The sequence below is a fragment of the Lissotriton helveticus genome, chromosome 10, assembly GCF_964261635.1.
Source record: "Lissotriton helveticus chromosome 10, aLisHel1.1, whole genome shotgun sequence".
Classification (NCBI taxonomy): domain Eukaryota; kingdom Metazoa; phylum Chordata; class Amphibia; order Caudata; family Salamandridae; genus Lissotriton; species Lissotriton helveticus.
Genome location: NC_136071.1, coordinates 167,528,026 through 167,547,529, shown reverse-complemented (window position 1 = coordinate 167,547,529; position 19,504 = coordinate 167,528,026). Strand labels below are relative to the sequence as shown.

Here is a 19,504-nt window from a genome sequence, read left to right as displayed (position 1 = left end):
ACATCCTGTGATTCTGGGCAAATCACTTGATCTTGCCAGACTTGCCTAAAAGACATGAATATGTCCTTGTGTAATGTAACTGATGCTCATGTAAATGGCTCCAGTACCTTCGGGTGGAGTTTGCACTATATGGAAATGGCAAAATAAAATCATGTAATCAGAAGACATACAATCTGGTCCAGAAACACACACATCCATGCAACGGTCTGTGGTACAGGCTGCCACAAAACACATACATAGAATCAACACATGGCCGCAACAACACAAACACTCACATAAATGTATGCAATGTTAGAGATATAATGCATAGAGTCCTGACTCTATACTTAGAAAATGGGAAGCTATGGAAGAGAGAGAGCAATGTATCTGCTCCCTCTGCTACTTGTCATGATGTTAATGTGAGGTGAGAACTCGGACTTTAAGACATGAACACAGGGGCTCATTTACAAGCCCCTTGTACCTCTGGTGCATCACTTTTAAAATGGGAAAAAGTGATGCACTGGCGGCGCAAGGGGCTTGTAAATAAGACCCACAGTATCACAGGACAATCTAGCTGAACAGGCTGAAGGTCAATATGCCTATCCTTCATTTGGTAACATATACACACCTGTAAACATTCAGTTTGCAGCAATAGCACAGTAATGCAATGCCTATTGGGTTTGCCAGTGCTTGTTGAATGGAAACCCATCTAGGCCAAACAACACCCACATAACATTCCCAAAAACGGGTAAATGTGCAAACTTGAGCCAAGTTACATGTTTGCCAGCATTCTCCTAAACAGCAAGCACTTGCAATCTTTTTTGAACTGCAACATTTTTGTGATTTTTCACAATTTACTATTGTAGAGACTTGTGTTTAACCAACCTGGTTCAGTGGGAAAAAATGTTTTATTGACTATTTGGAGTTTCACGAATCCTTTGTTGTGTTACTTCAACCACACATTATGATAAAACTGCACATTTAACATTAAATGCTGATTATATGTTTCCATATTTTTTCCACAATCTGAGGTTAAACAAAGCACCTACTTTTTGCATGTACTAAAAAAGTCTGCACACAATGTTTATTAGACACTCATAATCTCCCTTAGATCCTGATTGTTTGGTTACACACGTCTGGTGTAACTTTCTGTTTTTGTTACGCCTACTCCAAGTATATGACTTAAGATCTATTCAGGGATCTGTGAAACTGGATGTGTGCTTTATGTTATATGCTACCAACATTCACCGTGTTGTACAGTCACTGAGTGTGTGTGTCATGCTAGCAACATTCGCCATTCTGTACAGAAACTGAGTGTGTGCTTCGTGCTCTGTGCTAGCAACATTCACTATGATGTACAGAATGGTACCAACATTCACTGTGCTGTACAGAATGCCAGCAACATTTACCATGCTCAAGAGAAACTTCATGTGTGTTTTGTGTTCTGTGCCCAAAACCAGCCCCCACCCTGGCGGCCCACTGGGGAAATGCCCGGTGCCCGCTACCGTTAGTCCGGCCCTGCTGGGTATGCGCTTCATGTTCTGTGCTGGAAACATTCTCCATTCTGTACAGAATGCTAGCAACATTCACCATGCTGTACAGAAACTGGATGGGTATGAATTTGCACAGATACCCGGCGAACCTTTTGTACAAGAGTGCACATTGCTGTGCATGTTTTTCTTGCGACTAACTAGACAGTCTTAAGTGAAAGGGATGTGAGATCATTTATACTCACAGATATATGGTGAAAATGGGAATCTTGTGATAAAACGAATTGCAAATACCCAATGTTCACTCAGACATGTAAAAGCAGCAACTCTTGTGAGAAATTCATGTAGTAAGCAAGGAAAAAAAATAACCAACTTCACCCAACCCCTGTCCTAGCACACACAATCCTTCATGCTGTGATATCGTATGATCATATTTGTGATGCGTAATACTACAGGACTTTAAATTGTAAAAAAAGGGTAGAACTGCACAATATTAACATGATTTACGACTTTGATGTTCTCAAAATGAAGGAATTTGTTCGAGTTTAAATTCTAATTGCTGTCACTTTTTGATTCTGAAAAAATGTTACTTTTGCTCCACAGCTATGGAACCTGGACACATGGAATATTTAGGAAACTGGGGATCCCTGGACCGAGGCCCCTTCCATTCATTGGAACATTCCATGGGTATAGGAATGTAAGTGCAGAAACTTTACATTTCTCTGTGCCATTTCCTTGTTTCATTGATCACACATCCGTCAACACTACAATTGTCAGGAATTCAAGGAAAATGTTCTCACCAGATGAGCTCAGCTTTGTGAGCATAGTTATGCAGGACAGTGTCGGTCCCAGCATGTGGGTGCAAAGGTACTTGTGTGGTTTGGCACCTCAGTCAAGGAGCATGTCATCTTAGTCTTCTGCACAGGAGAAACTCTAGTAGAATTGACCATAAAGAATGACTTAGCACTCACTAGTTATTATTGTTTCTAGTAATATACCAAGCCATTCAATGGTAAATAATTGAATCACAACTCAATCACAAAAATGCACAGAGTCAATGGAGCTTTTTCTTTAAAAGTTAATTCCTTTATTCATGTTCGTCTCATTTTAAAACCGTCTTCTTTTTATTTTATAGTAGCCAACATGTTTCGTCCAAAAGACTTCTTCAGGGCTCAGATTAGTGTTATGCTCTGGTGGGCATGATGGCCTAGTGAGTCTTCCCCGCATGGAGCACAAAAGAGAAGTTTCACAAATCTTTCCTGAGTTGACAGTGCATAAAGTCTCAGATCTTGAAATGCTCTAAATTCTTCCAAGCACGCCGGTGCAGGCTCAGGTTGCTGTAAAATAAAAAGGCCCTTTTATGAACCTGAATTGCGTATTTGATCTATGTATCACAGTGACAAAATTGGGGCAATTTAAATGAGTAAATACTTCTCCACAGAGTTCATCACCATTTGTGTCCTTGGTGTGTAAAATATCAATCCCTGGTAGGATGCAGCCTATAAAGTTCTGAGAGTATTGTAGCTCACAGATGCAGTGTCGCCCACGAGTAAACTATGGGCCAGATGTATGCAAAAAGCATTTTGCGATTCTCAAATAGTGATTTTTACTGAATTGGTATTTGGTAATCGCAAAATGGCATTGTAATAAAGCTGGTCGTAGCACGCAGTGAAGGTTGACAGCAGAAGGTTTATTTGAAGCTAACATCTACAGGAAGAAACATCCTATCCACGCAGTGCAAGCAGCAACTGACATGTAGGAGTTCTATAACAGCTCCAACAGTATGAACACTCTAGAATAAGGAATCTTTGCACACACAATGTAATGAAGAACATGCTGGTCATGGTTTCAAAGTAAAACATAACAAGCTGGCTGTTACAGCTATGTATGTAGGAATCGCAAAATATTTAGCAATTCCGCAATATTACCTAATAGCGATTCAGTAATTAGTGAATCTCTATTATGGAAGTTTATTCATTGCTATGAGCCTAAAAGCCCATAGGTGTGAATGGTTTTGCATTAATTAATTTGCGATTGCCTAATTGCTAATCTCAAATCAGAGAATACAAAGCCAAGGTTGCTTGGGGACTAAGGCACCCCATGAAGCACCCCAAAAAAGAACATGTGCACATGTAAAGCACACTTGCGTGCTACATGGCACTTTGAAAAATGCAGTTTTGTGCATTTTTTAAGTTTGCACATAGTTACCATCAACTTGAAGTTGATGGTAATAGCGATTCTCTAAACGCACAGATCGCATTTAGGAAAGGGTTCAAACAGGTGCATTAGGAATTCGCAAATTGCGATTCTCCATTTGCATTCTAAATTGAGCTAATCGCTAAATATTGCAATTACCTAAATTGCGAATCCCAAAACCTTTCATATATTTAAAGAAAGGCCATTTTGCATTCCAAATGGACGAATTTTGTCATTTGCACCATTTGCAAACGCAAAATAGTTTCATACATCTGGCCTAATCTAACCTACTCTCTGGGGAAGTATTTACTGATCTAAATTGGCCCAATTTTGTCACTGCAATACATAGATGGAATACACAATTCGGGTTGCGTAAAAGGATCTTTTTTATGGTCCAAGTACATGTGTCCTTACACTGCTCGCACTTTTGGGACCTATTTTTTAGTTCAAGCCTAGGCAGCACATGCGCTGCTCTGCGAGGCATGCAGTATCTAGAATATGGGTTTGTAGAACCACAATTGGTTCCTCTTTCTGTCCTCGGTAAATGCTGACTTTTGATTGGCTAAATTGCTTACTAGTCCCTACATTTGGACTTTTGTAACCTCTCATAGGGATTGCCCATTATATATGCTCTTCCTTTTACAGTTACTTATGATACTCTGTGAACACTATTTTTGTTTTAGTGGCTTGCCAACTGCTTGAACAACAACATGCTTCATGCTCACCTTCTCTTGTTTATTTTTTGTGGCATCTTTTGTGTTTGCAGTCACACTCCGTTGCCAGCATGGCACGGTCACCTGGCATGTAAAGGGAAAGGCACATGGCTAAAACATAACATTCCATAGCACTGACACCAACCCACATGTTACGCAGTGACCTGGCTATAAAGACACTGGCACCTCCAGATGTAAACTCTGGGAAGGAGAACAAGGGTTTGGTTCTGCCTGCAGATCTCTCTGTAGGAGCAGCTCCCTACTTACAGTTCTGCCCCTCTCTCCCATCCTTCTCAGCCCTCCTCCTTCTCCCTGGTACCCAATGAGAGTGTAGGGTTGTACAGCTCCTGCACTGGTATCCAGTGAGAGTGTAGGGTTGTGCAGCTCCGGATTAGTCTGTGTACTCAAATACGAATTGTTCTTGCTCGGGTCCATGTTCCACATCTATTCTATGTAAAACAGACAGAGGGCAGACATTTAAATTGAATCAATCTGGATTCAGTGCTGTAGCTGCTTTTCTGGTCTTATCAGTAATTTCACCATTGTAAGTCGTACAGACAGTGCTAAAAGCGTCTTCTCTGGTCCTGTCTGTAACTCCTTCTTTCTAAGTCCTCCATGCAGTCCTGCTAGCTGCTTCTCTGGTCTCATCAGTAATTCCTCAATTCTAAGTCCTCTAGGCAGTGCTGCAGCTGCTTTTCTCAGTGGTAATTCCTTGTTCTAAGTCCTCCAGTCAGTGGTGCCAGCTGCTTCTCTGTTCCCAGTGGTAATTCCTCATAAGTCCTCTAAACAGTTCTGCTACGTGCTACTCTGGTCCCAGTGGTAATTCCTCATTCTAAGTCCTCTTGACAGTGCTGCTAGCTTCTTCTCTGGTTGTGTCGGGAACTCCTCCATTCTAAGTCCTCTCGGCAGTGATGCAGCTCTGTCTGTTCCCAGTGGTAATTCCTTACTCCCAGTCCTCTAGGCACTGCTGCTAGCTGCTTCTCTGGTCCTGTCGGTAATTCCTCATCCTAAGTCTCTAGGCAGTGCTCCATCTCTGGTCCCAGTGGTAATTCCTCATTATAAGTCCTCTAGACAGTGCTGCAGCTGCTTCGCTGATCCCGTTGGTAATTCCTACATTTTATGTCCTCTAGGCAGTGCTGCAGCTGTGTCTCTGTTCCCAATGGTAATTCCTCATTCTTAGCCCTCTAGACAGTGCTGCTAGCTGCTTCTCTGGCCCCTTTCGTAATTCCTCATTCTAAGGCCTTTAGACAGTGCTGCTGGTTGCTTCTCTGGTCTCATCGGTAATTGCCCATTCTAAGTCCGTTAGACAGTGCTGCAGCTGCTTCTCTGGTCCCATCCGTAATTCCCACATTGTAAGTCCACTAGGCAGTGCTGCATCTGTGTCTCTGCTCCCAGTGGTAATTCCTCATTCTTAGTATTCTCAGCAGTGCTTCTAGCTGCTACTCTGGTCCCGTTGGTAATTCCTAATTCTAAGTCTTCCAGACAGTGCTGCTAGCTGCTTCTCTGGTCCCATGAGTCACCTCATGCTTGGTTCTCTAGACAGTGATGATAGTTGCTTCTCTGGTCCCGTTGGTAATTCCTCATTCTAAGTCTTCTAGACTGTGCCGCAGCTGTGTCTATGTTCACAGTGGTAATTCCTCATTCTCAGTCCTCTAGACATTGCTGCTAGCTGCTTCTCTGGTCTCTTCAGTAACTCCCAAAATCTAAGTCCTCTAGGCAGTGCTGTGGCTGCGTCTCTGTTCCTAGTGTTAATTCCAAAGCAGCATCTCCACAAATATGGGGTATGTCCCCAGGGCACTGGTATAATGTCCTCTCAATGAGGTTACTCAGTTTTTAGTCTCCCAGCGTCAATAAATTCATTCAGACCATACGTTGTACATAACATTGATTTATTCTTTGTTAAATGGTTTTTCTGTCATGATTTTAATTCTTTTGCAGTTTCAACACTACATACTCAAGTGAACTTTTCACTAATCACAATGCATTTCGGCTCATCGGGCCTTCATCGGGGGATAATCTGTCATTTATAATTATAACCATTGCTAAATATACATGAGGGACCACATGTGGTAATATTCTGAGTAAACTAAGGCATGTCCGTATGGATTTCTTCAATGTATTTAATGTGACTACAAGTGCCCTAATGTAATCATATCGTGCTCATTGGTGAGTTCTGACCGCCGTGGTGAAAATGCCCGATTTTCATATATGCCGGTGTCATGTGGCTTGAGAATGTGTGCTGATTGTCTATTGTCTATTGTCGCCTCGTGCAAATTAAAAAAGTTTGCCGTTGATGCATGCAACCCTGAGTCTGTCTATTGAAGATTATCTAGTTGAAGATTAAAAAAAAAAAAAAGTTAACAAACATTAACAAGAATGCACATATGCCTACGCTCACGTGCCTTTACGAGCGTTTATCGCATTGCTGTTTACCTTGCAACCCGTTAGTGCCGATCATAAAGTCTTCATTAGAGTTTCCCGTGTTATCTTATCGTGCTAATAACGAGTTACTATCGGTGGTAATAGAATCCGTGGGTTCCGTCCATGGCTGATTAACTAGTGGCACATAATCACAGTGATAATTCCTTATTCTAAGTCCTCTAGACAGTGCTGTAGCTGCTTCTCTGGTCCTGTCCGTAACTACCCCATTCTAGTCCTCTAGGCAGTGCTGCAACTGTGTCTCTGTTTCCAGTGATAATTCCTTGTTAGAAATTGGGGTCTCCAGCTGACAATGGTTTGCACCTTTGTCCAAATAGGAACCCTTCCTTCCAGTCAGGATAAGGGGGATACACTACTGAAATAACCATTGCTCACCCCCTTGGTAGCTTGGCACAAGCAGTCAGGCTTATCTCAGAGGCAGTGTGTGAAGCATTTGCACATAACCAACAGTAATAGTGAAAACACTATGAAAGGACACCACACCAGTTCTAGAAAAATAACCAATATTTTATCTGTGCAAACAAGACCAAAAACAATAAAAAACAATCATGCAGTTCTCAGAAATATCAATACTTAAAAATATACTTGAAACACAGTTAATTGAAGTCAATAGCCCTGTCCGGGGCTATCACGGCGTTGTGAACAACAAATCCAAACTTTTCTGAAAGACCACGGCGTCGCTGGCCAACTACGCTGTCGGTAAGACCCGCAAAGCAGTACCTTTAGAAATGCAGGGCGTCAGCGGCCTATCGTTGAGCCCCAAAGAGTCGGCGTCTGCAGGCGTCAGTTCCAGATGTCGGTGCAGGAGTCCTCGGGCCCCTGAAGTCACACACGTTGCTGATCGACCTCCTTGTGGTTAAAGTTGGGAGCGCTGGCAGACGTCGGGGCTGCTGTGCGAAGTGGAGTGGTATGGCATGTGGAGCCCTCAAGTTGGGGTGCAGACAGCGGCTCAGTGACAGTCATCCAGCGGCATCAGTGATACCAGGGCTGTGGTGCAAAGTGATGTGGTGCTAGCAGGTGACGGAGCAAGCAGCGGCGTTGTCGTTGCTGATGCGCTGTCATCGGCTGATGAACTGGAATCAATGGCGCTGGCATCGATAGGCCAAGACTGCTGTGCCGGATGAGGATGGTGGGTTGTATAACTTATGAATGGTGCCCTTGAAACACGGTGCAAGCAGCAGCATTGATGTCAGTGGGGAGCGGCGTCAGTCATACCAGGGCGGCGGCGTGAAGAGAGGTGATGTGGAGTGTAGTGCCCACAGGTCACAGTGCAAGCAGCGGCTCAGTGACGGCAAAAGGTTGTTTCGTCGGTGAGACCAGGGTTGTGGTGCGAGGTGCGGCGGTGCCCTCTGCGGTGCCTTCAAGACACGGAGTCAGCAGTGGTGTCATTGATGGCATCGCATTGCTTTTTCTTCTGTTACAGCACAAAACACACAGTTCCCAGTGCTGGTAGAAGATGAACTCTTCTACCAGCTGGTTCACCACTGCCACCCTCTGGTACAGGACTGCCACTCTCTGGTTCACCCCTGCCACCCTCTGGTTCAGCACTGTCACCCTCTGGTTCACCACTGCCTCCCTCTGGTTCACGACTGCCACCCTCTGGTTCATCACAGCACCTCTGGTTCACCATTGCCACCCTCTGGTTAACCACTGTCACCCTCTGGTTCAGCACTGCCACCCTCTGGTTCACCACTGCCATCCTCTGGTTCACCCCTGCCACCCTCTGGTTCACCACTGCCACCCTCTGGTTCATCACAGCACCCTCTGGTTCACTCCTGCCACTCTCTGTTACAGTACTGTCACCCTCTGGTTCACCACTGCCACCCTCTGGTTCACCACTGCCACCCTCTAGTTCATCACAGCACCTCTGGTTCACCCCTGCCACCCTTTGGTACAGCACTGTCACCCTCTGGTTCACCACTGCCACCCTCTGGTTCACGACTGCCACCCTCTGGTTCATCACAGCACCTCTGGTTCACCACTGCCACCCTCTGGTTCAGCACTGCCACCCTCTGGTTCACCACTGCCACCCTCTGGTTCAGCACTGCCACCCTCTGGTTCACCACTGCCACTCTCTGGTACACCACTGCCTCCCTCTGGTTCACCCATGCCACCCTCTGGTTCACCACTGCCACCCTCTGGTTCACCCCTGCCACCATCTGGTTCATCACTGCCACCCGCTGGTTCACCCCTGCCACCCTCTGGTTCAGCACTGCCACCCTCTGGTTCAGCACTGTCACCCTCTGGTTCACCCCTGCCACCCTCTGGTTCATCACTGTCACCCTGTGGTTCATCACTGCCACCCTCTGGTGCACAACTGCCACCCTCTACTGAGACCTTTTGTGACGCAGCGGCAGCACAAAAGATGCGCCATGGTGCTGGGTATTAACAACGAGACACATCTGAGAGATGCGTCACGTTGTAAAGCCCTGTGCCATCAGGAGGCGTTCCGGCGCAGGGGAGGGGGTTCCTGCACAGGAACGCCTCCTAAAAGTGACTGAGTGAAATCTACAAGAATTCACTCAGTCACTTTTAGGCCAATGCTGCGTCAAAACCCTGCACCTGCTTGAAGCAGGGGCAAGGCTTGATGCAGCATTGGGGAGATAGGGCCCCCCAGAGCATTGCTGGAGCTGCGTCGCAAGTGCGACGCAGCGCCAGCAATGCGCTGCTTTTACGGCACAGATGCGTGACGCATCTGTGCCGTTTTTGTCACATGGTGCGCCGCATTGTATGGGTGGCGCATCTCAGTTATTGTAAATCTGCCCCTATACATTAAGCCAACGAGGGAGCACTTACTGATTAGACAGTAGAAAGTACTCCAGTTGAGTAGAGGTATTGCACAAAAAGGTGGCATCTTCGTAGACAAACACACAGGGCGGGATTCATTCTGCCCCCTGTTAGACTCATTTTTTGTGCCCTTCTGCCCTCTGTTATACTCATTTTTCCCTTGTTTTTCTGCCCTTCTGCCCTCTGTTAGACTCGTTTTTCCCTTGTTTTTCTGCCCTTCTTTCCCGTTAGACTCGTTTTTTGTGCCCTTCTGCCCTCTGTTAGACTAATTTTTCCCTGCATCACCACATCATCACTCAGCGCTACCCCAGCATAACTCAGCACCACCACATTATCACTCAGCACCACCACATTATCACTCAGCACCACCACAGCACCACTCAGCGCCACCGCAGCATCACTCAGCTCCACCACAGCATCACTCAGCGCCACCACATTATCACTCAGCACCACCACAGCACCACTCAGCACCACCACAGCATCCCTCAGCTTCACCACAGCACCAATCAGCACCACCACAGCACCACTCAGCGCCACCACAGCATCACTCAGCACCACCACAGCATCACTCAGCACCACCACAGCACCACTCAGCGCCACCCCAGCATCAATCTGCGCAACCATTCAACAACAACTGGTTTAAATATGTTCTCTCAATGTTTCAAACTTTATTACAAATGTCACAAAAATATGTTAATATTTTTTATTTTATTTTATTTTATTTATTTTATTGAATTTATATTGCGCTCAGCTACCCGCAATGGGTTTCCCGGCGCCAGGAACAGACAGAAGAAGAAAAACAAGCAGGTGCAGAGGAGAAGATCACAACAGAGAGAATCAGAACAGAAAGGTCTTCAGTTTTTTGCGAAAAGCTAGAAGATTTGTTTCAGATTTTAGCGCCAGCGGGAGAGCATTCCACATCTTTGGACCAAGATATGCGAATGAGCGGCCTCCCATTTTTGCCAGTCGGATTCTTGGGATCAAAAGATTGCCATTGTTAGATGACCTAAGGGAGCGGCCAGGAATATAAGGCTGGGCAAGATTGCGAAGATAGATAGGGGCAGAACCCTGACGGATCTTAAACATAAAACACAAAGTTTTAAAGATCACACGATCCGAAATTTGAACCAATGTAGGTCACGCAAAGCTTGCATTACGGACGTTCTCCGTGGAACATTGGGCAAGAGGCGTGCGGCTGAGTTCTGTACCATTTGAAGTTTATTGATGGTTGCTTTATCCGCTCCTAGATAAAGCACATTGCCATAGTCGATGCGAGACATCACAAGGGCCTGCACGACAGTTCTTCGAGTGGACTCAGGCAACATCCATATGATCTTCTGCAGCCAGCGTAAGGTGTTAAAGCAGACTGCAGCGACCTTGGTTGCCTGCTGCCTCATCGAAAGTTTGTCGTCGATCAGGAAACCGAGGTTACGGGCAACAGACACAGGGGTAGGCAGCGGGCCCATATCACAGGGCCAATGTCTAGAGCCCCACAGATCTTTGTGCTTGCCTAATATGATAACCTCAGTCTTATCTCCATTGAGCTTCAGCAGGTGGACTTGCATCCAAGCTGCAATACGAGATAAGCCAATTTTAAGGGCAGAGGTTTCCTGTACCCTGCTGCTAGTAAGAGAGAACACAATCTGCGTGTCGTCTGCATATGAATATATGGACAGACCGGCGTCCTCAGCGATAGAAGCAAGCGGTCTAATGTAGATGTTGAACAACAAAGGGCTTAAAATAGACCCTTCAGGGACGCCGTAAGCTGAAGAGTGAATCGCAGATTCAGCTTTGTTTGAGAAAACCTGAAAGGTGCGCTCATTAAGAAATGAGGCCACCCAGGCAAGCGCTGATCCATCTACACCAAGGGAGCGGAGGGACTCCAAAAGAATGGAATGAGACACGGTATCGAAAGCAGCGCTTAAATCAAGAAGAATAAGCGCAAAGGTCTCACCGCCATCGATACCGTGTCGCAGTCGCTCGGTCACCCCAAGGAGTGCGGATTCGGTGGAATAATTAGCGCGGAAGCCTGATTGGGATGGATGGAGATATCCCACGTTTTCAACAAACTCATTAAGCTGGGTGTTGACATGGCATTCCAAGATTTTGGAGCAAGCTGGCAGCAGGGATATTGGCCTAAAGTTAGCAAGATTTGTGATGTCGGCACCCGATTTTTTGAGCAAAGGAACGACCATGGCATGTTTCCATTCCTGTGCCACCCGAGATTTGATAAGAGAGATATTTAATAACCTCATTAGGAATCTCCGTGGTTCAAGGTCGAGTTGTTTTAATATCTTCATAAGGACTGGGTCCCGTGGAGAACCTGACCTAATGCTGTTTAAACAGGACAGGAAGGAAGAATCATCGAATGGTAGCCAGTTGTAAATGAACTCAGTGGGAGAAAAGGAAATATTACAGGAGAAGCCAGGTTGAGAGGGGTCAGTTGGTGGTGGAAGGGAGGCCAGAGATTGATGAATGCCCTCGACCTTAGATATAAAGAAGTCAGCAATGGCATTGCATTGTATACCATCTAGAGCCGGCAACACAGGAGTAGTATCAGCTCCTGTGAGTTTCTTTACCGTGGCAAAAAGAGTCCGAGGACAATCCTGCGCTAGAGTAATAGTAGAGGCAATATAGGAGGCCTTAGCACGTTTACAATTTGCATGATAGAACTTCAACTCTTCTTTATAATTCACTTTAGAAGGGGCGGAATATGACATCCTCCACTTCCTCTCCAGGGCTTTGCATTTAGCACGTTGGATTTTCAGCTCGTCAGAGAACCAAGGGGCTGGGGGACGCAGGGATCTGCATTTGCTACTAGAGCGAGGGGCAAGAGCAATCACTGCATCTGTCAGCCAGCAGGAAATGGGGATGTTCAAATCCCGCTCTGTATTGGCATAAGACGGGATTGTCTCAGTCAAACGCTGATTAAAAGCAGCCACATCGAGCTTATCCCAGCGGTAGGATGATTTAATTTCCTCCACATAAACAGTGGCCGAAAAAAGACCAGGTGGTAGCACAAAGTGGATCGCATAGTGATCGGACCAAACAAGTGGACGCGCCGATTGAGTACAATCGAACGAAAGAGTTGAAATAATTGAGTCCAAGAGGTGTCCAGCATGATGAGTAGCCCCAGAATTACAAAGTTTGAGATTGAACACCTCAAGATCCGAAAGAAAAGATTTATTAAGGGGATTATTAACATCTTCTAAATGGATGTTTAAATCACCAAGAATAGTGAAATTATTCGATTTCAAAAGTGTTGCTGATAGGCAATCAACAAGTGAGGAAATCCAAGAAGCAGCATTTCCGGGCGGCCGGTAAATTAGCAGGCCGGAAAGCGTCAATCGAGGATTAATCATGAGTTTAAATAAAGCTGCCTCACTACCTGGAAGATGTAATAGTTCCAGTTTGCATTGATAGATGGATTTAAAAATGATTGCAATTCCACCACCTTTACCGGAGGGTCTATCCTGATGCAGCACAACATAGTTGGAAGGAATGGCTGCAGCAATGTCCGGACCCGAGCTGGCATGGAGCCAGGTCTCGGTCAGGAACAGAGCGTCAGGAGATTCATCAGTTATGAAATCGAAGATGTTTAGTTTATTCTTAGGAAGCGATCAACAATTTAAGCTCCAAAAACGGAGCGGAGAAGGGGATGGAGTACGGTCCTTAGTAGGCTTCCTTTTTCCCCTATAATGCTTTATGTTTTGTTGCGTCTTAGAGAGCTGCATTTTGCCAGTGGAAAAGCCACAGCCAGCACATCTAAAATAATGATGAGGTAAAATGCATAAAGTACAAGTGGATGGGGATGGAGGATCGCAATAAATGTAATGCTGTAGAAGTATACTGTACGCGTCCAGCCAGACATAACATACCTGAGGACATGGAAGCAGGGGACAGCCCGTCCTGCAGCCCGCCCTCAGCGCGGACGGGCGCAGACGGGCTGAACTCTGGCGTAACTCCGGCGTCAAACAGGCGTCCCCACTGCGCGTCACCGCTGCGCGTGAGCATGGCTGTAATTTATGCACTGCTCGCCTCCTAAAGAGAGGACTAGAGCGTGCACACTGTCTATCCCCAACCAGAAATGGCCGCCAACGAGACGTGGGCGCAGGACCCGCAAAGTGCGGTGCTGTTAACCAATTACCGTGCGGGAAAGGGGACAGAGATGTGAGTATGCGTGGCCGGCTTGTTAAAATCAGGGGAAGAATTAAAATAAACAATTTTAACAAAAATGACCAAAACGGGAGATTTAAAATTCAAGAAGCTGCTGGCAAGGTCGCGCTGCGTGTAGAGCGCTGCAGGTAATGCACAAGCTGTTAGGAGTGAACTGACCTGATTTGCCTGTATTTATGCACTGCTCGCCTCCTAGAGAGAGGACTAGAGCGTGCACACTGTCTATCCCCAACCAGAAATGGCCGCCAACGAGACGTGGGCGCAGGACCCGCAAAGTGCGGTGCTGTTAACCAATTACCGTGCGGGAAAGGGGACAGAGATGTGAGTATGGGTGGCCGGCTTGTTAAAATCAGGGGAAGAATTAAAATAAACAATTTTAACAAAAATGACCAAAACGGGAGTTTTAAAATTCAAGAAGCTGCTGGCAAGGTCGCGCTGCGTGTAGAGCGCTGCAGGTAATGCACAAGCTGTTAGGAGTGGACTGACCTGATTTGCCTGTATTTATGCACTGCTCGCCTCCTAGAGAGAGGACTAGAGCGTGCACACTGTCTATCCTCAACCAGAAATGGCCGCCAACGAGACGTGGGCGCAGGACCCGCAAAGTGCGGTGCTGTTAACCAATTACCGTGCGGGAAAGGGGACAGAGATGTGAGTATGCGTGGCCGGCTTGTTAAAATCAGGGGAAGAATTAAAATAAACAATTTTAACAAAAATGACCAAAACGGGAGATTTAAAATTCAAGAAGCTGCTGGCAAAGTCGCGCTGCGTGTAGAGCGCTGCAGGTAATGCACAAGCTGTTAGGGTTGCTGTATTTCACTTCTGTTCTTGGATTTTCGTCACAATAAAAGTCCACATTTGTAAAGCGCACAATCACCCGTAAGGGTCTCTAGGCGCTGGGGGCAGTCGGGAAGATTAAGCGAGCTATTGCCCAGAGTCACATGGTGCTGGGCTAACCTGCCGCCGGAGCCGGGGATCGAACCGTGGTCCCCAGATTCCAGCATCAGCCGCCCTGGCCGCGGCGCCACACCTCTCCCTACAATAAAATAAAATACACTGAACATAATCTTCACAAAAGTTATTTCCAAAAGTTTAAGCTATTGCCATTACAAATTAAAATCACTTTTATTTAAGTATTAGTTATTTAAAAAAATTAAAAGCCATTGTAATTTGTAATATCAATACAGCTAAGTCACGTAAATACAAAACATGTTGCAATACAAATGCTATAGGTGTCACATTTGCGAAAGTTATAGCTTTTGGCATTGTAAATGACAAAGCTATTAATTTAGCTATTTTCAAAACCAACACATAAATAAAAAAAATTGTCATTTACAAGACCAATAGCTCAAACTTTCCTAATGCGAGACCTATTGCATTGCAAATGCTTGTTTTTATATCTGTCAGTGCTTCCTGTTGAGGTTTAATTTTCGTGACAGGCGCCTCATTGCCTACTTGTAACTATTCTCTGACCCTGCTTAAAAAAATTAGCTTCAACTTTTGCACCTGCTGCTGTAACCCTGTAAGTGCTTGGCTAAAAATTCGTCCCCGCAGATTCGCTGATTTTACCGCGATTTCGCGAGCTTCGCGGATCGCGAAATCGCAGAAAATCCGCAAATTCCGCAAGCAGAACGAATTTTCAGCCCATGCTTAGGCTATACCTCAACCCCCCCCGTGACTGTCTGAAGAGAATGCACATCCCCATCCCCTGTCACTCAGAAGCCTGACAGTAAATCCAAAACCCAGCCGAGGCACATAGGATGCCTAACCAGGAAAATACCTATTTTCTAAAAGTGGTATTTTTAAACACAGAACATAAAAAACATCTTTGCTAAAAGATGCATTTCTACATTCTGAGTTCAGGCATACTAAACTCTGTAAAAAACAAAAAGCAAGTACAGAGACAATATTACATACATCCCCAAACTAAAAGCTTGCCAACAGCATTGATCTTGAAAAGGTCCTATCTATACTGCTGGACCAGGTTCGAATTTTATCCAAATTAGCTTGAGGCCTCTTTATGGCATCATTGGTTTGGATGCAATAAATAGAATAGAGTTTGTTTCTAAGTACTGCAGGCTCTTTCATCAAAGAGAAAACAATGTGCTATAAGATAGTACTTGCTATCAAAACTATGGATGAATATACAATCATAGACTTGGTCGGAGACCCAGCCATAGACATAAGTATAGTCAAAGAAAGCTCTGAGACCACAAAGAGATATATAGGTGAAGTCCAGAGGTGGATCCAGTGGGAATGTGTGTTACAGTAATCTCAGTTGCACACTCATAAACTCAAAGTAGAGCTTTTTGCCACTGGGATCACACAGATGTGCGAAACCAAATAGATTGTTGCAGGCATAGAAATTAACATCATAGTTTTCTTTCCCCTAATAAAAAACTGTTGAAATCACCTGTGAACACAGTAGGAATGTGACATATTATGAACATAATAAACTTACATGTAAGGGGATTACATGGTCCTTTGGTGGGAGTGAGACCTACAATTAGCAAAAGAAAAGATTAAAAAAAAAATCTGGATGTTGGTTGCACTTGAAATGAGAACTTCGTTATAAAAGGGAACTAAACTAGGACCAGTGCACAACTAGTGGTCTTCAAACTGTAATGAGTCCACCGTTAGGGCGTACATGGGTTGAGGGCACAACTCTGATACTGAAGACAGTGTAACCTTCAAATGTCAAATCCGAGATGTGCCTGTATTCCTGCAGACACACAAAATCATTATTCTGAAGGAAGCTAAAGAAAGATGTCATCTTCTCTTTTTTTTGTTTTTTTTTGTTTTTTATTTATAGCTTCACAGCAGAAAAATTACACAAAACCATATACAATATACGATAAATAACAATGGGAGGATGAAATGATACACATATATACATAAATACATAAAAGAATGAATCACCCCTCAACATAATCACGAAAGGCACCACAAATGCTTTTACCAATCTGACGTTTCTTGGGACCTTTAACAGAGAATAGTCCCCATTCTAGCTTACATAGATTATACATTTTTGCCCTCCATAGCTCGAATACTGGGGGATCTTTCTGGAGCCACTCACTAGCTATACATAGGCGAGCGACAGTCATAGAAACAAGATCAACTGTCGATGTAAATGTAATGTATTCGAGATGGTACTTTCAGGCAGCTTCCCTATTAACATCATGGCAGGTTTAATTGTCAAGCGAAAATTCATAACCAAGGACAACACCTTTTCTATGTCTGTTAGGAATCTACACAGTTTATCACAACTAAAACAAATATGCATACTATCCGCACTATCATCCCCACAGCGGAAACACTTTCCATCAAACCCAACACCCCACTTAGCCATCCGTGCAGGGGTATAATATAAATCAAATAAAGACTTCAAAAATGTAACTTTTGAATTCGCTGACATTAATGTTTCCTTGGATAGTGCAATAAGTTTCTCAGTCTGTTTCTCCTAGCTCCCTAGACCATTTAATCTTATATTTATTCAAATCATCTGGTCTATCGGCTAAAAGTAGCTGATAAACAACTCCAATTTTAGATTGTCGTCTGACCATCTCTATAAGAGAATGAGGTATCGTATTTACATTAGACCGAAATAAAAAATCCCTAATCTGCAAAAATTTGAAAAACTGCACTTTAGGCACACCATATTGCAAAACTAACTCATCAAAAGATTTACATACCCCATCAACAGAGTAAAAGTCCCCTAAGTTCCTAATACCTCTTTTCCTCCAAGCTAGAGCTATATTGTCCCCAAATATGCCAGGTAAAATCTTCAATGCATGCAAGGGAGTATAATATGAAATTTTCCCCATTTTAATCGGCACGTGTAATTGCTTCCACACTTTATAGGCACTGTTAGAACTTTAAATTGCGTTCGTTTGAAATAGCTACCATCCACTTCTGTAAATAAACACTGTTTAGCAACAAGACCCATAAGGATTTCAAAAATTGTGGGTATGGTAGCTCTGTTAACAGCGTCTTCCCCCGTAATTAACAACCGCATTTTTAAGAAAAAAACATGTATAAAAGTGTAACGCAAAGTCCGGAACCGCTAAACCCCCTCTCTCAATAGGTAGCGTCATAAATCGCAGTCAGTAGGAGAGGCAATGGCTCCGGGTATGTCCACTAGACCGTTTGCCACAAATACCAAGATGATCAAGCTGCTTTCATGGAACATTGCGGGTCTCTTAAAAAATATGGAAAACCCAGATTGGAACGATTTTATAGATACGTTTGAGATCTGTATGTTCCAGGAAACCTGGAGTTTGATCCCCCTGTACAAAAGTGGATATTCTACCCATTTTATTCTGGCAACTAGTGCAGGGAGAGGCCTCCCATCAGGGGGGACTACATGTATTGATTAGTGTGGCCCTGAATTGGGCACTCACTGTGCATGATTTACCTACTGGTGACATTTTGCATATCTCTATTAAGGATAGCAATAACGGAAGCTCGATGGAGCTGTTTAATGTGTATGCCAGAGGTACCCCGGGAGGCCAAACTTCACCCACTATATCATTGCTTGAGGTAGCACTAGCGGGACTTACCCCCTCGTCTAGTGTTATTGTGGGGGGAGATTTTAATTGTACCTATGAACCCCTAAGTGAAGATGATCAATTGGGATGTAGCGACACCAAGAGCGATCCAATTAAACGCGTTAACATTAGAATATAATCTACGCGCCCTGAATGGCAGGACCACTTCAGATCCAAATGGTGCGATGACTTATAATAGACTTAGTTGCCCGTCCCGTATTGATTATATTTTACTTGACACCCGATCTTGGGGCAGATTAGCACTGAACAACGTTTTAAATTTACAGACTCCTATAAGAGCCTAATAGAGAAAATTGGCTTACCATTGGGGATACTACTAAACACAAGAAAGGTCCTAGGGGTAAGTTTATCGACCTCAACTGTTAAACCCCCTACACAGAATTGACACCAACCAAAATTAACAGTGAGTCCAAGAACAGACAATGTACCCAAAAATATAACAACAACAGGGAGTAGTTTAAATATAAACAAGTTTCCATCAGTCCACCTTCGAGACCGCCCTTCATCATCTGGGATCTTTTATGTTTATAAATAACACATTAAGGGGTAAAAAAACCTGTGCTGGCAGATGAGTAAGCCATGCGCAGGAAAAACCACAGTGTTATTATAGATGTGCGAAAAAGGCGTGTACACTCGGGGAACTGAATAGCAGTGCGAAAGAAAAGGTGTGTGTGAAAAGAAAGAGAAAAGCTCTAAAATTAGGTCGTGATCGGGAAAACAATTTTAATAGACACCCTCACACTCCTAAATCAATAAAAACAGTGCAAAATTAGTGGTATAACAAATGACCACTAAAAAAGATGTAAGGTCGACATGTTTCTGCAGACAGATGGAGTCTAGTGATCTCCTGCTGCTTCTTCAGGACCATTAGTGCTACTGCTATATTAAAATAACGTAAACCATATCACCTGACAGTGTATGTATATTCATCTTCTCATCCTAGGAGAGAAATATGTATATAAGAGGGTACAGTGTCGTGGATACTTGGAACAAAAAACAACATGCATGAATTTCTGAACATAAAAGTTCGATTCGTTGCTGTAAACAGGCCACCAAGTTGACGAATCACTTTGTGCAGGTGGGCCATCAACCTACTGACATCCTTTGGACGGTATTAGACCAACCATGGATTCCTTCGTCTGTAACAGACACTACCAAA

At 44.3% G+C, this 19,504-nt stretch overlaps 1 protein-coding gene across 1 annotated transcript in view; it reads left to right on the top strand.

Moving 5' to 3' along the window:
- Nucleotides 1-19,504, top strand: part of LOC144786058 (cytochrome P450 3A21-like) — a 296,250-nt gene that overhangs the window by 42,729 nt on the left and 234,017 nt on the right. The window contains exon 2 of the mRNA XM_078665004.1: nt 2,073-2,166. Within this exon, the coding sequence (XP_078521130.1) occupies nt 2,073-2,166 (94 nt within the window). The remainder of the gene's footprint in view (nt 1-2,072; nt 2,167-19,504) is intronic.